The sequence below is a fragment of the Vidua chalybeata genome, chromosome 15 (genome assembly GCF_026979565.1).
Source record: "Vidua chalybeata isolate OUT-0048 chromosome 15, bVidCha1 merged haplotype, whole genome shotgun sequence".
NCBI classification, from domain to species: Eukaryota; Metazoa; Chordata; class Aves; order Passeriformes; family Viduidae; genus Vidua; species Vidua chalybeata.
In genome coordinates, this window is record NC_071544.1 from 17,698,131 (window position 1) to 17,713,466 (window position 15,336).

The following is a 15,336-nucleotide window of genomic DNA, read 5'->3' on the forward strand; positions in this document are numbered from 1 at the left end:
TTGGCAGCATAAGCTGCTTTCCTGTAGCTGCCTGATGCTGGCAGATAAGAGCAGCCTCACCTGCTCCCAGCTGCTGCCCCCAGGTCCTGTCTCATGTTAGCTCCCACCTGGGACTGCCATCCTGCCCGGTGCCATGGGGATGCTGTCACAGCTGCTCTGGGACCGTTGTGTTCAGTGTCACACTTGCCGTTCTGTTTTGTAGGATGCCAAAAAGAAATACGACAAGGAGACTGAGAAATACTGTGGTGTCCTAGAAAAACACTTGAACTTGTCTTCCAAGAAGAAAGAATCCCAGCTTCAGGAGGTGAGAGCAACCTCTGAGTTTCCATGTCTGGCTGTGAGTGTGGAGAGCTTTTTGAAAGCCTCACACAGCTTATAACAATGGTTCTCCTGGCTGTAAACTCATTTTTTCCCCCTCATTCTGGCTGCGGGTGCTGGGTTTTCCCCTTTTCCTGTAATGAAAGGATATGGAGCCTTCTTGGTGAGTAAATCAGAGAGATCCTAAAATGGATAGCAATCAAAAAGGAGAGAGGGTTTATAATTAAAGAGTGTAACAGAAAGAAACTGGTTCTGCTGCAGGCTTCCCATGTGCCAGCACAAATCATGGATGTCTGGTCTCCTTCTCTGCAAGTGGCTGCTCTGCTTTGTGCTCCAGGCAAGAAGGGATCAGGCTTAAACTCCTTAAGAGCCATCAGTGATTCAGGACGTGGTTAGCTGTGGTGACAAGCGCTCCTACTGGATGAGAATGCTGAGTTTTTTCAATCACTTCTTTCAAGTGTGGAATTCCTTGTGCTGGCCCAGAGCTGGGCTGGTCCTGCAGGATGTGTGTCCTGGCCCTTGGGCATGGTGCTGGTGTGCTGCTGGTCCCTTACTGGGGGCACTGGTGGGCTCCTGCACCCAGGTGCTCGGACCGTGCCCAGCAGAGCTGGGGACTTGGGAGCAGAAATACCTGAGGCACAGGGGATCATCTTCCAGCAAATCAGGGCTGAGGAGGGCTCAGAATCCGGGCAGATGTGCCTGCAAGCCAGCCTTGTCCTTGGGGTTTGTAAATAACTTCCCATGTGGCAGCACCCAGGTGTTCCAGGGAATGGTGGCTTTTAAATGGCCCTCGGAGCCCTTGGTTTAGTTTGTGTTTGAGGTACTGATATGGGGCAGGGGAGTGGAAGGAATTCTGGCTGTGGAGGGAAGGATCCACTCGTGGCTGTCAGAGGTGGGATCCTGTGCCCTGGACAGAGCATGGCCCTGTGGGGCTGCCTGGAGATGCCATGTGGGGTCCAGGTGGGATGCAGAGTGGGATGTGTGCGGGATCCTGGGTGGGATTCTGTGCAGGATGTGTTTGGGATAGAGCATGGGATTCTGTACAAGATTCTGCTGGGGATTCAGTTCAGGATTCTGTTGGGGATTTGTGCGGGATTCTCTTTGGGATTCAGTCTGGGATGTGTTTGGGATGCAGCATGGGATTCTGTTTGGGATTCTGTTTGGGATTCAATCCGGGATGTGTGCAGGATTCTGTTTGGGATTCTGTTTGGAATTTAGTCCAGGATGTGTGCAGGGTTCAGTTTGGGATGCAGTCCGGGATTCTGTCTGGGATGTGTGCAGGATGCAGTCGGGATTCTATTCGGGATTCTGTTTGGGATTCAATCGGGGATGTGTTTGGGATGCAGCACGGGATTCAGTCTGGGATGTGTGCAGGATTCAGTCTGGGATGTGTGCGGGATTCTGTTCAGGATTCAGTCCGGGATGTGTGCAGGATTCAGTCTGGGATGTGTGCAGGATTCTGTTCAGGATTCAGTCCGGGATGTGTGCAGGATTCAGTCCGGGATTCAGTCTGGGATGTGTGCGGGATTCAGTCCGGGATGTGTGCAGGATTCAGTCTGGGATGTGTGCGGGATTCTGTTCAGGATTCAGTCTGGGATGTGTGCGGGATTCAGTCCGGGATGTGTGCAGGATTCAGTCCGGGATGTGTGCAGGATTCAGTCCGGGATGTGTGCGGGATTCTGTTCAGGATTCAGTCTGGGATGTGTGCGGGATTCAGTCCGGGATTGAGTCCGGGATGTGTGCGGGATTCAGTCCGGGATGTGTGCAGGATTCAGTCTGGGATGTGTGCAGGATTCAGTCTGGGATGTGTGCAGGATTCTGTTCAGGATTCAGTCTGGGATGTGTGCAGGATTCAGTCTGGGATGCAGTCAGGATTCTGTTCAGGATTCAGTCTGGGATGTGTGCGGGATTCAGTCCGGAATGTGTGCGGGATTCAATCCGGGATGTGTGCAGGATTCAGTTTGGGATTCAGTCTGGGATGTGTGCGGGATTCAGTCTGGGATGTGTGCGGGATTCAGTCCGGGATGTGTGCGGGATTCAGTCTGGGATGCAGTCAGGATTCTGTTCAGGATTCAGTCTGGGATGTGTGCGGGATTCAGTCCGGGATGTGTGCAGGATTCAGCCCGGGATTCAGCCCGGGATGCCGTCGGACGCCGTGCAGGTGCGGTGGAGCAGCGCTGGCTGCTGGTGCCATCTGGTGGCATCTCCCAGCCGGACCCTGACTCGGGCTGCTGCCGGGAGGGCAGGAGGGGCTGCAGCCTGCTGGAAGCAGCTCCCAGTTCAGGTGCTGGTTCCTGTTCCCCACCGAGGGAGGGGTTACTTTAGAAGGAGGATTCAGTGTGGAGTTGTGAAATGTGGATGTGGCATCCCTGGAGAGGGGGAGAGCTTCCCAGAAAAGGGAGAGCTTCCCAGAAAAGGGAGAGCTTCCCAGAAAAGGGAGAGTTGCCTTTTCTTGTCAAGTTCACAGTGATTTCCATTTTTCTCATCTCTACTGCATGTTTTCTACCCAGCTGTTGGGAAGGTGAGAACATGAGTCACCACACCCATTTTTCTCAGCTGAAGGAAGAGCTTGCTCATGTGGATCAGGTTTATGTTTATTGCTGTGCCATCTGTCCAGCTGGGACTAGGGGCTGGAGCTGGGTTTGCTGTGCTTGGGGCTGTTCCCATCAGAGCCAGGTGTGCTCTGGTCGTTCCTGAGCTGTTTTCCTCTCCAACCCCTCTGCAGGCAGACAGCCAGGTGGACCTGGTTCGGCAGCACTTCTACGAAGTCTCCTTGGAATATGTCTTCAAGGTGCAGGAGGTCCAGGAGAGGAAGATGTTTGAGTTTGTGGAACCTGTAAGTGAGCTCTCAGTCTGGCTCAGCCTGCACAGAACGGGGGTGGTGTGGTGAAACGGGGTCATGGGGAGCCCTGGCAGTGCAGGGGCCAGGGGGGTCCAGCCTCACCCCACAGCCCCTCTCACAGAGGGCCCACCAGGGAGCCCCTCCACCCCGGGGGGCTGCAGGGCCTCCTCCCCTCAGCACTGGTGGCTCTGGGTCTCTACTGACCATCTCCATCTGCTTTTTCCCAATGCAGCTGCTGGCCTTTCTGCAGGGGCTGTTCACATTCTACCACCACGGCTACGAGCTTGCAAAGGACTTCAGTGATTTCAAGACAGAGCTGACAATCAGCATCCAGAATGTGAGTGTGCCCAGGGTGTCCCTGTGCCCTGTGCCCATCGCTGGCAGTGTCTCCAGAGCCACCTCACCTTCTGGTGTATTTTAATCACAGAATCCCACACCAGTTTGGGTTGGAAGGGACCTTGAAGCTCATCTCATTCCACCCCTGCCATGGCAGGGACACCTTCCACTGTCCCAGGTGCTCCAAGCCCTATTCAACCTGGCCTTGGGCACTGCCAGGGATCCAGGGGCAGCCACAGCTGCTCTGGGCACCTCTGCCAGGGCCTGCCCACCCTGCCAGGGAAGAATCCTCTCCTAATATCCAATCCAAAACACTCCACTGTTAGTTTAAATCCATATCCCTTGTCCTATCACTATTGACCCACGTCAAAAATCACTCTCCCTCTTTTTGTAAGACCCCTTAAAGTTCTGGAAAGTCTTGCCAATTGTTGTAGTATTTTTTGCTTTAGCTTAAATCCGGGCCCAGGAAGCAACCCTGCCCTGTGGCTGCCCCTGGGCTCCCCAGTCCCATTTCCCACAGGGCTGTAGGGACCCAGCCCCACCCCACGTGCTGCAGAGCCAGGCACGGGTCCCTGCACTGGAGAAGACATCCCTGTTTTAATTTGCAGACAAGAAATCGCTTTGAAGGAACCAGGTCAGAGGTTGAAGCTTTGATGAAGAAGATGAAGGAGAATCCCCACGAGCACAAAAACATCAGCCCTTACACCATGGAGGGGTATCTCTACGTGCAGGAGAAGCGTAGGTGTTGGGCTGGGGAATGGGGGGGTGGCAGCCTGGGGAAGGGGCTTGCCAGGACAGGGGCACGAAGGCTGATTCAGCAGAGGCAGAGTCCCTGGAAGACAGGGATTGGCCCATGAGTGGGGCATTCAGTGGGAATGTGGCAGCCAGGGAGGATCACTGCCAGTGCCTCAGGAAGGTCTGTTAGGTACAGCAGCCTGGTGTGTGTGACAGGATGGTTAAACATAGAGGGTTCTAATGGGAGGGCTTTGAAACTGTTCTGGGCACGAGCCCTGTGTTTGCTCTGCAGGTCACTTTGGGACTTCCTGGGTGAAGCATTACTGCACCTACCAGAGGGAATCCAAGCGCATCACCATGGTGCCCTTTGACCAGAAGTCAGGAGGAAAAGGGGTGAGTGAGTGCTGGGAGCAGCAGGAAAAGGGGTGAGTGAGTGCTGGGAGCAGCAGGAAAAGGGGTGAGTGAGTGCTGGGAGCAGCAGGAAAAGGGGTGAGTGAGTGCTGCCTGGGAGCAGGAGTGTGTCCTGCCAGGGAGCACGTGGCACTGCTGGCTGCAGGCTCTCCTGGGGATCAAACTGTGTCACCTTTTTGGCAAGGTGACACAAAGGCAGTGAAGTGGGTCACATTCATTCCAGGCTGAGTGGCTGCCACACAGGGAATGAAAGAAAAGACAGGAAACCCCCAGAGCCCACAGATCTTTGCCAGCCACGAGCACCCACCACCCTCCGGCTCCATGGGTGCCTGCTCCCCAGGCCCTCATTCCTGCTCCAAGGCACAGACAAGAGAACCTGTTCATCATTTTGCTCCTTCTGCAATGCCTGTGACTTGTCCAAGGCCAGCTTGGATGGGGTTTGGAGCAAGCTGGTCGAGTGGAAGTGTCCTTGCCCATGGCAGAGTGGAACAAGATGAGCTCTAAGTGCCCTTTCTTCCCAAACCACTCTGAGTGAGTCTCTGATGATCCTATGACTCAGCCAGTGAAGTTGTTTTGTTTTGGACAGAGCCACAGGAGAGCCTGGAGCTCCCCTGGGCCCGAGGGGGTGTGAAGAGCAGGGGGAGCAGTGGGGGTGGGCTGTGGGGAGCCAGCACATGCTGTGTCCCAGTGCTCCCAGGGCTGTATCCAGGGCTGGCTTTGCTCCTCTGTACAGCAGGAACAATAGACCCCTCCACAGTGTTCCCAGCTGGGACAGTTTGCAAACACAATCCCCTTGCTGGGGAGTGCCTGGGGCAGCTGGACAGGCTCCCACACGGCTTCCTGCTGGCATGGGGAGCCAGCTGTGGGCAGGGAAGCTTCTAAAATTAATTTCCTCTTGCCTTGGAGCATCTTCATTATAGCTCAGCATTAACATATCCCAGCCCTGTAATCATCAGTGGCTGTACTGTGTTTCATCTGGTCCCTTCCCATTTCAGGGCTCTCCCAGCACCCAGGGCTGTGGGAGCTGCTGGCAGCAGCCTGAGCCCCTCTCCAGGGCTAGGCTGGAGCCCCTCTCCTGGGCTGTGCTTGCACTTGTGGCTGGCACCAGCCTGGCATGAGGTGCTGCCCGTGCTGGGGCAGCTCTGGCTGGGCTCCAGGGTCTGTCAGTGGTGACCACCATGGCCATCTGAGCATGGAGCAGCCCGGGGGCTTGGGGCTGCCCTGCTGGGAATTCTGGGGTCTGGCTGGAACAGGTGCTGAGGTGCTGCATGAGGAGACCCATCACTCCTGGGTCATTGGTGGCATCAGCCCCTCGTGACCTTGGGCTGTGGCCAGAGCTGGGTATTGGTGGCTTTGGAGCAGGGGCATTCCCTGAATTCTGGGCAGGGAGCTGGGCAGAGTGGGAGCAGCCTTGTGCTGGCAGTGGGCCAGGCTGGGGGCACCAGGGGCAGGCCACTGCCAGACCCAGGGACCAGCCCTGCAGGAGCTCTTCTGTCCTCCTGGGTCTGTGCTGGGTCCCTTGTCTGGGACAGGAGAGTTCTTGGTGGGTCAGAACCCATGGAAGCACATGAGAACAGTCAGGTTAGGGCTTTTTTGGGGCAGGCTCAGAGTCCCAAGAGAAGAGCATCTGCAGCAGTGCCTGCAACATGGGCAACAAGCAGGAGGGGCTGGGAGCCAGAGTGCAGCAGGAAAACTGCTGCCAGCACGGTGGGATGGGTAGGACTCAGTAAAATTTAGGGTGTTTTGGTTGTCAGGAGCTGAATGGTGGTGGCAGTGGGGAGGAGTTCATGGATAAGAACCAGGGAGTCACCCTCCCTGGGGGGATTTAATGGATGTGTAGTTGTGGCACGTGAGGACATGGATTAGTGGTGGGCTTGGCTGTTCTGGGCAACTTTCAGACTCTGTGATCTTTGAGGTCTTTTCCAACCTAAGTGATTCTAAATATGTTTCCTGGAAAAATGGTGATGTCAGGGAACAGGGTGGTCAGCCAAGGTGTCATCAGGAACAGCACAGAGGGCCCAAAAAAGTGTCTGTCTCCAGGAACTCCTTCAGAATTCATTTTCTCTTAAGTCATCAGTGGAATTTCACAGTTGCAGGAGAAGTGTCTGTGCTGGCAGGGGCTGAGGCAGGATTCCCTCCAGCAGAGGACAGCAGTGCTCACAGATCCTGCTGGGTCTCTGCTCAGCCCTCTGGAAACCCAGTACAGCTTGGATGCAGAGAGGCATTCTCTGGGTGGCAGAATGGTTTTGTCACTGATTTGTTACATAATAAACATTTTAAGACGTGTTTGCTCCTGTTAAGAGTCCTCGTGTGCACAGTGCTGCCAAAAACGCAGCGTGGAGTGCAAACTGCCAGCAGGTCTAGGGAGTGTTGTTCAGCAATGGAAAATAAAGCTGGTTTTGCCCAAAAGTTGTGGTCCAGCAGTACCTGCCCACATGAAGAATGGGTTGTGAGGTGCTTTATGCACAGATTGAATTGTAGACATCCTCAAGGGAAGGCTCCTCATGAAAGGTTTTGGACTAAATAAGGGTAAGAAGACAAGTCCTCCTGTCAGAGATATAAATAGGTATTTTTAGCAGGGTGATGTTGCCAGATCCCCCTGGGTTTGAACCTGCTCATTGACAGCTGGGGACAGGCCTGTGGCTGTTGGTTGCTCTCAGGCTCAGCTGTGATTTTGTCTCTTCTCAGGGGGAGGATGAAGCTGTCACCCTGAAATCCTGCACACGGCGGAAAACAGACTCCATTGAGAAGAGGTTCTGCTTTGATGTGGAGGCTGTGGATCGGTGAGTGCTGCCAGGAAGCTCCTGGGGCTGTGCTGACCGTGTGGAGGGAAGGGCTGTGCTCCTGCCCTTGGCTTTGGGACGGTTCCTGCGCAGTTCCCGTGTTTCTCTCCGTTAGTCACACCCCCTGTGAGTGGGAAGCATTAGTCCATGGAATCACACCTTTCCCAGCCAGGTGCTCTCTGCGTATTGAGTCAGTGCTTTGGTTTACAAGTCTCTCTGACTCAAGTCTCTGTGACTTGAAGGGTGCTTTAGCACTTCTGCAGCCTCTGGCCACGCAAGGCTGAGTGGTTGCCAGCCTGGAAAAGGTGCTCTGTGGCTGTTCTGGGAGGGATGTGCTGCCTCTTTCCAGCACTGGCTATGTGTTGAAATAGTGTCAGCTTTCTGCTGGACTGGCTGGTGCTGGTTCATCATGGGTGGGTGATAATTGACTCTGGCTCGTGCCTCCAGGCACTTCCACTCCTTTTTCCTGAAGAAGGAAAACACTTCTGCTGTGACTTATCGCACAGCAGCTGGACCTGAGGTATGTGTGGATTCAATCTCTGGCACCCAGGAGTGAGAGCTGTTACCATATCAGCTAGCATCATGCATGGTTTACACATATAAACAGGAAAGCCAGGCTGGTGTTGCTGTTCCAAGAGGAATTAGTCACTGCCTCGGGTCTCCCTCGCTGCACAAGTTCACATGGTTCACAAAAGCCTGCTGCAAAGGCACTCGGAGTGTTCTCCCAGTTGTGTGCCTGTCCAGCTCTGCAGGAATTCCCTGCAAGTCTCAGAAAAACCCAAGTTCATTAAAACCTGGGTGTTGAATAATGCTGGAAGAACCCCTGGTGCCTCTCCCTGTCCAGGCTGTGCTTGGGCAGCGTTTCGGTGCCAGCCCGTGGCAGGGAGGGGTGAGGGTGATGGAGCTCTGCCTGTGTTGGCTGAGGCAGGAGATAACCTGGGGCTGCCTCCCACTCTCTGGAGCTGTGCTTTTCTCCAGAAAGCTGCAGTATTTCTGCTGACACAGGAATTTTTTTTTTTTTTTTTTTTTGCTGTGCCCTGAAGATATTTTTTTATAATGTGAAAATCAAACTAAAAAGTGGGAGAAGGAGAATGGAGCCACAGTAATTTTCTTCAGCGTGTTCAGAGGCAGCTGAAGCTTCCCTTAATGTTTGGAGCCTGCCAGGCATGGGATCAGGAGCTGCTCCAGAAATCTGCATGCTCCATGTAAATCATGGCAGTGGAGTAGCACAGGAAGGGAAACCTGAGGAATTTCTCCTTTCATGTACACATTCCTGCTGCATGGATTTGCCCGAGAGAGCAGGAGAGGAGGACACAACTGAAGGAAAAGGTTGTTTTTCCCAATATACAGGCAGCTCTGCATTCTCTTGGTATCAGAATTTGTCATTAGATGTCTAAAATATTGGCTATTCCCAAGATAAACTTAAGAGGAAGAGGAAACAACAAGTTTAGCCAGGGCTGAAAGAGGCTGTGATGTGCCCAGCCTGTCTCCCTCTTCCTGGGGTAGATCTGGGCACCACCAGGTCCCGCTGTCAGTGGCAGGGTGTGCTGGAGATCACCTCCAGCACCTCCTCACCTCCTCACCCTGCCAGCTCTGGGGGCTTGGGCTGTCCTACAGCTCTCAGACAGCCTGGAGGTGGCAGCCTCGGCTGCTGCTTCACACTGCACAGGAACGGGCTTTTGTCAGCCTTGCACTTGGGGAGCTCAGACGAGCACGGGCTGCAGGGCTGGAGCTCAGCAGTAACACCCTAAATAGCACCAGCCAAGAGCTGTTCCTTCCTAGGTGGGGAAAAAAAAAAAAAAAGAAGTGGATTTTTCTCCTGTAAAGATGATTCAGCACAACCAAGCTGAAAATCTGGAGCCTGGTCTGTTATTACAGCATTGCCTCCTTGTCACAGAATCCCAGAATAGTTTCTGTTGGACCTCAAAACTCATCTCATTCCGCCCCCTGCCAGGGGCAGGGACACTTTCCACTAGAGCAGCTTGCTCCAGCCCCCATCCAACCTGGCCTTGGCATTTACAAGCAACTCTCGTGTTCAATGTAGCCAGTTAGAAGTATTGTATTGTGCTGTTACAGCAAAATTAACCCCAGAATGGTGTTCTAGGGTCTGGCTGAAATACACCCCCAGTGTGATGGATACTGTGTTTTACTGCTAATGCTCTTTTTTCATTAACTAAACTGGTTTGTAGTCTCTGCACATTAAATCAGGTTTGTAAACAAGGTGAACGGGGATGTCAGCCAGTGTCTTATAAAATGAGTCTGGGGAGGAGGAGTATCTCATTTGACTGATGACAAAAGCTTTGTCATTTAGGATAATGTAGGTCATTGCTCTGGGCCAGAAGCAAACTGCTTCTGAGTGCCAGCTGGCTTTTAGGGGAGCAGGAGCTTTTCAAATGCTGGGTTTGGCCTCTTGGTGTGTCACCAGAGCAGTGAACTCTGCAGGTACCACCACTGCCCTAGGCTCTGCCTGGCTGCCCCCAGAGCGACTGGCACCACACCTGGGCACGGTGGAACTGTAGAGCCAGAACCCCAGAGCCACTGAGGTGGGAAAAGACCCCCAGCACCACCGAGTCCAAGCTGTGCCTGATCCCCACCTTGTCCCCAGCCCAGAGTCCTTCCTTGGACACCTCCAGGGATGGGCACTCCAAACCTGCCTGGGCAGCCCCTTCCAGTGCCCGACCGCCCTTTCCATGCAGAAATTCCTGAAAGAAGTGGCGCAGTGGCTGGGTGGTTGGCACGGGGGTGGGAGGGCTGCCAGGCACCTGCCAAGTGCTGCCCTGAGCAGATGGTTTTCCCCAGGAGGGCTGCTGGCCTTGCTCTGGGGATGCACTTGACAGATGCAGGGCTCTGGCAGGGGCAGGAGCTGTCCCCTGCTCCCCCGTGCCCCCAGCCCTGCGCTGTCCCCGTGCCCGCAGCGCCTCAGTGCAGTGCAGCCTGTCCCTGTTCCTCTGCCGGTGTCACCTTTCCAGCGACCTTTACAACAAAGCCTCGGGGGGTGTCGCAGGGGGGTGAGGGATGGCTTGTCACAGCGAGGCACGAGGCTCCTTCCCCTTGGTGGCCACGGTGGCCCCGAGCCCTGGTGGCTGTACTGGTGGTGCTCTGAGCTCTGCGTGGGCACCCCGACTTTCTGAGTTCAGGGGCAGTCCCCCCCTTAATTCCATCTTTGCTGCCCAGCGTTTTGGGGCCACATCTGGCTGCTGGTGCCTGGCCCATGGCCGTGGGGTCCTGCCAGGGCTGCACTGCTCTGCTCAGGACTGGGAACATCTCTGTGCACTCAGCCCAGCTCAGCCCCTGTTATTAATGCACTCTTGTGTGTTTTCATCAGCAGTTTAGATTGTCTCGCTGTGATAAGCTGCTACAGCAGTTGGAAGTTCTTATCTCTTTCTATTGCTTTCCTTATTTGTTTGTTTTCCTGGAAGAAGGAAAAGCTATTGCAGTTTCTCATTTTCTCAGTGTGCTTAGTCACATCTCCTTAAGGCCAGGCCATTTGTCACAAAAGCTGAGATATTGAGAAAATTCAAATTTCCTGTGTGGTCTCACAGGGGAAAATCTTCCATTTTTAGATTATAGCATATTGAAAATATTCTTTCTTATTAAGTGTTTGCCATGTTCTGCTCTTGTCTCACCCTCCTACACTCACTCAGTTTAGAAATGGATTTCTTCTGATCCCAAAATATCCCTTCCCCTCCTTGTGTCCCAGAAAAAGGCAAAGGGGTTTGGTGCCTGCAGGTGGAAACTTGGAATGCAGCACCTAGGAGTGAACCAGGAGGTCCTTGATGTCGTTTGCCACAAGAGCTCAGGTTCCAGGAGGGTGTCCTGCTGCCCTGATGGCACAGCTGGGGCTGGCTCCACGCGGGTCCAGGTGCATCCTGTGCGTTGGGAGGAGGTGGGAGCTGCCCCACACCAAAATCTGTATTTACTGTATGTTATCCTTACAAACAATTACCTGTTTAAGTGACCCCAGCATTCAAATGACCCCAGGGGTCGTTTGTTGGGTGAGGGGGACAGATCTGTTTTGTTAATCTTTTGGGAAAGGACGTCAGAGCGGGGTTTTTGAAAGGACATCAGAGCAGGGTTTTTGAAAGGACATCAGAGCAGGGTTTTTGCCATGGCTGTGGAAGGGGTTGGTCCTGAGGAGGCTCGCTGGGGATGGTGCTGTTGGCAGGCAGTGTTTCCAGCAGGAGGCTGATCCATCCGACCTGGCTGTGAGCACATGGAACCCCGTGGGCATCGGCCACATCCATAATGAATGAGGCGTAATGTGTGGGTGCATTTTAAATTTATCACAGCCAGGAAGATGGTTCTGCTCAGGAAAGTGATGCAATGGGTGCCCTGGCAAATAAACACTGGGGGAGGAAATGCAGGGCTATTTGCAATGGAAATTGGGTTTGATTCAGTTTCACAGCCCCTCCCCTCATGCTGTTAAAGGAGTTTGACTTTGAAGTGAAGCCCGAGGAGTTGTTATCTGCTCAGAGGCAGAACAAACATTTTGCTGTTATCACCTCTTTGCCCTGTGCTGAGGGAAGCTGGCACTCCAGATACCAGCACTGCCACTCTGGGACCCTGCTCTGCTGGGAGTCCAGTGCCCAGCACACCATGAATGGAGGGTTTAAATTTCTCTGTTCTAATGCCTTGGCTGAAGAGACAGAAATCCCAGTATTTCCTTTCCTGTGTGTCCCCAGCTGAGCTAGAGCCCTTCCAGGGCTTTCTGACTGAGGTGTCTGTGCCTTCAGCAGCAGCTTGGCTTAAAGTCAGGCCTAAGCCCTGGCTAAAGTGGCCACTGCAGCTCACCAGGTACCAGGGACTGCTCTTGAGTCACTTGGTACCTGCACAACAAGGAGCTTTGTGCAGTGTTTTGAACATATTTGCTGTTGGATGTGGAGCGTTTTCCCTCTCAGATGGGGCGATGGTTAAGTGGTTTCCTCTTCCCTCCGAAGTGAATAAACTTCCAAACCACTAAGCTGGTGAGTATTGACTGACTCACCAATGGGATTAGCAGAGATCAAGCACATTATGTCTGGTTTTTGGACCTGGGCACAGCTTCCACTGGTGGGACAGTGCTGAGCTGCCGTGTGTGTGCTGAAAGCCGGGCTGGTTGGATGGGGAGTGGAGCTGGGGAGAAGGGTTAATCCTCAGTTCCTGGCCTGTGCGTGCCACAGAGCAGCAGCAGAGGGGCCAAGCCCACCTTTTGAGAGCCCCTGTTAAAGTTTAATTTTCTTAAAGGCTCTTATCAAGGACCAAAGGGCATCTGCAGGGTGTTGGTGCAGCTCACGTTTTCCAGCTTGGGAAAGTTCAAGTTAGAAATCACCCCTCTCCCCAGGCTTTATCAGGTTTTGGGGGCTGAGTGCTGAACAGAGCCTACGTGCTCAGTGGAACACTCTGCAGGTGGTTGGCAGCTCCCGAGGTTTAATCCCCTTCCCTTCCCTCCCTCCCTGTGCCCTGCAGCGCTCCTGGCTCCTGTGCCCTTCCAGAGCCCCCGCTCTGCTGGGCTGGGAAGAGCAGCATCCCAGGCTCTCAGCTGTCACATCAGGGTTTGAAACCCCCACGGGCAGAGAGCACAGCAGCCCCGCCGCGTGTCCCTGTTGCCAGGGAATCTGCTCTGCTGCTGTGTCTGGGAAGGGCCGGGGAGGGAGCGGCAGACACGCGGACAGGTCTGGCTGTCTGCCTGAGCCCGGGGGCAGCGCTGGGGGGATGCGGCCACCCCGGGGAGCTGCAGACCCGGCCCAAGGGCACAAGGCTGGCGAGGAGCAGGCGGCGTGTGGTGGGATCCAGGCTGCAGGATGGGCCGGCATGGCAGATGGAAGTCCTGGCAGCTCACAGCCAAGCGTGGCGCAGTGAGATGCCGACCCCTGATCGCAGCTCCCGCCCCCCCGTGTCCCCGCACCCCCCACACCTGAGGCTGTGCAGACACTCTGTCTTGTCAAATCCATCCTCACCCTGCTGGTCACGCTCAGCAGAGCAGGTAATGGAGGTGTGACTCCTTGCATGGAAGAGTGGTCCAGGAGTGGACTCAGCCTCCACTGAGGAGCCTGGAAGTGGCGTTGGCCCTCGGGCAAGGGTGGTGCCACTGCTGTCCCCTGCTCCTGTGCTGTGTGTGCAGCACCCAGGCCTGTCCTTTCCCCTTCTCATTGCAGTAAATGAGCAGCCCCAGGGCTGTGAGTTGGAGGCTGGACTGACAGGGCAGCTCAGGGCTGTGGTAAGTGTGACAGTGCTGGGGGCAGGAGCAGCACCCTGGGGCACCCCGGGTCTCCTGCACTGCTCCCCCTGTGAGGCTGCTGGAGGGGGACACGGGCCAGCATCGTGTCACTGCCACTGCTGTGTCTTACAGCAGGGTAAGGACAGGAACAGGCACAGCCATGAGGGCACAGATGTCTTGGGGATGAAATGCTTTGCACAGTGGAAGGTCCCCGTGAGCCTGGAGCTTGGGGTGCTGGTGAGACACGGGGGGCTGGGATGTGTGAGGCTCCTGCTCGCTTGGTTACCTTCCTTCCTTACCTTCCTTGCCTTCTCCTGCCGTTGCTTGGGTGTGCTTAACACAGTGCAGGTGAGCTGGCTGGCCAAGGGCCAGAGGAGGAATTTGGCACCCAGCTCTTGCACAAAACCACTGGAAAGGTGTGTTGATTGTTGGAGATGCCCTCTGCTCGCTTGCTGATCCTGGTCAGGACCTGCAGGGATGTCCGTGGCTTTTGTCCTCCTTGTGCTGAGGCTTGGCTAGGAAGGAGCTTGTCCTCCTTCCTTTTCCTCTCACGAAAAATCCATCTTTCACTGACGGCGTCCCCTTTCTGTTGGCAGGCCGGGTGTCATCACCATGCAGGCGCTTTCGGAGGAGGACCGGCGGCTGTGGATGGAGGCGATGGACGGCCGGGAGCCGGTGAGCAGGAATTTTGGGCAGAGGGAACCGTGGCGAGCTCTCGGCAGCCCGGGGCAGAGCGCTCGCCGTCACGCAGCGCGCGCCAGCCGGCGAGGGAGCTGTATCCGTGGGGCAGCTCCTGCCTCCTGCCAAGAGAGTCCTTTAATCCCTTGGTTAAATATTTGAGGTAATACTGTATCTCCCGTGCTTGGATCGCTCGGAGGTGCGGTGGAGAGGAGGAGGGTAGGCTTGGCCAGCACAAACATGCTGCTCTGCCGTGCTGAAAGGAAAACATGGCAAAAAGAGCAGTGGAAGAAAATACGTTGTAGATTTCCAGGGCTTTTGGAGTCCTGCGGCTCCTTGGCAGCCGTTTCTGGGTCTGGTAGAGAATTGTACATTTCGTGTGAGCGGAGGAGTGTGGCCCCCGTTCCCCGTGTTTGCTCCTGCTGTGCCAAAGGCTTCCTCACCTCTGGAAGGGATTCTGGAGGCCTGCAGAAAACTCCTTGTTGTTAGTTTTTATTTTGGAATGCATTTGCAAGCCTCGCTGCCAGCTTGAGCAGCGTTGGCCGGTTGTGAGCGGGTCCCTCGGGGGTGCTGGGGTCACGGTGTGGCCCATCCCAGCTTCGCGTGGTGACTCTCCCGTGGCACCTACGGCACCGCCGAGCAGCCAAGGCAGTCTGTGCCCTCTGTGCCTGCTCATGGCCAACAGCGTTTTGGGCTGTGAAAGGAAGCCATGTGGAGAGCCAGAGCGGCCAGGGCTGTTCTGTGGCAGCCCGTGTGGCTTTGGAGTGGGTGTCCGCGTGCTGGGCTCGAGCCAGGCTCTGGCAGTCAGAGCAGAGTCCATGCAGGGAGCAGGGTGTCCTATCCCAGCCCAGCCTGCTCCCACAGACTGGTCCTGGTTTGAGCAGATCCCCCCCCAGATCCATGGAAAGGTTCTTGTTTGTCAGGAAAAGTGTTCATTGAAGCCAGGTGAGGCCTGGACACACGAGGCTGTTCCGCGAGCGCTGGACTTGGTCAAGCGCTTGTTTTGGAGCGTTCAGCAGCTGGGAGATCAGGAGGCT

General features: G+C 55.0%; 1 protein-coding gene across 2 annotated transcripts in view; it reads left to right on the forward strand.

The window, feature by feature from the left end:
- The window catches only part of ARHGAP26 (Rho GTPase activating protein 26), a 106,957-nt gene that overhangs the window by 20,184 nt on the left and 71,437 nt on the right, over window positions 1–15,336 (forward strand). For both annotated transcript variants that reach the window (XM_053956944.1, XM_053956945.1), the window contains exons 5-11: window positions 203–304; window positions 3,044–3,154; window positions 3,393–3,497; window positions 4,105–4,234; window positions 4,524–4,624; window positions 7,331–7,425; window positions 14,218–14,296. In XM_053956944.1, the coding sequence (XP_053812919.1) occupies window positions 203–304; window positions 3,044–3,154; window positions 3,393–3,497; window positions 4,105–4,234; window positions 4,524–4,624; window positions 7,331–7,425; window positions 14,218–14,296 (723 nt within the window). The remainder of the gene's footprint in view (window positions 1–202; window positions 305–3,043; window positions 3,155–3,392; window positions 3,498–4,104; window positions 4,235–4,523; window positions 4,625–7,330; window positions 7,426–14,217; window positions 14,297–15,336) is intronic.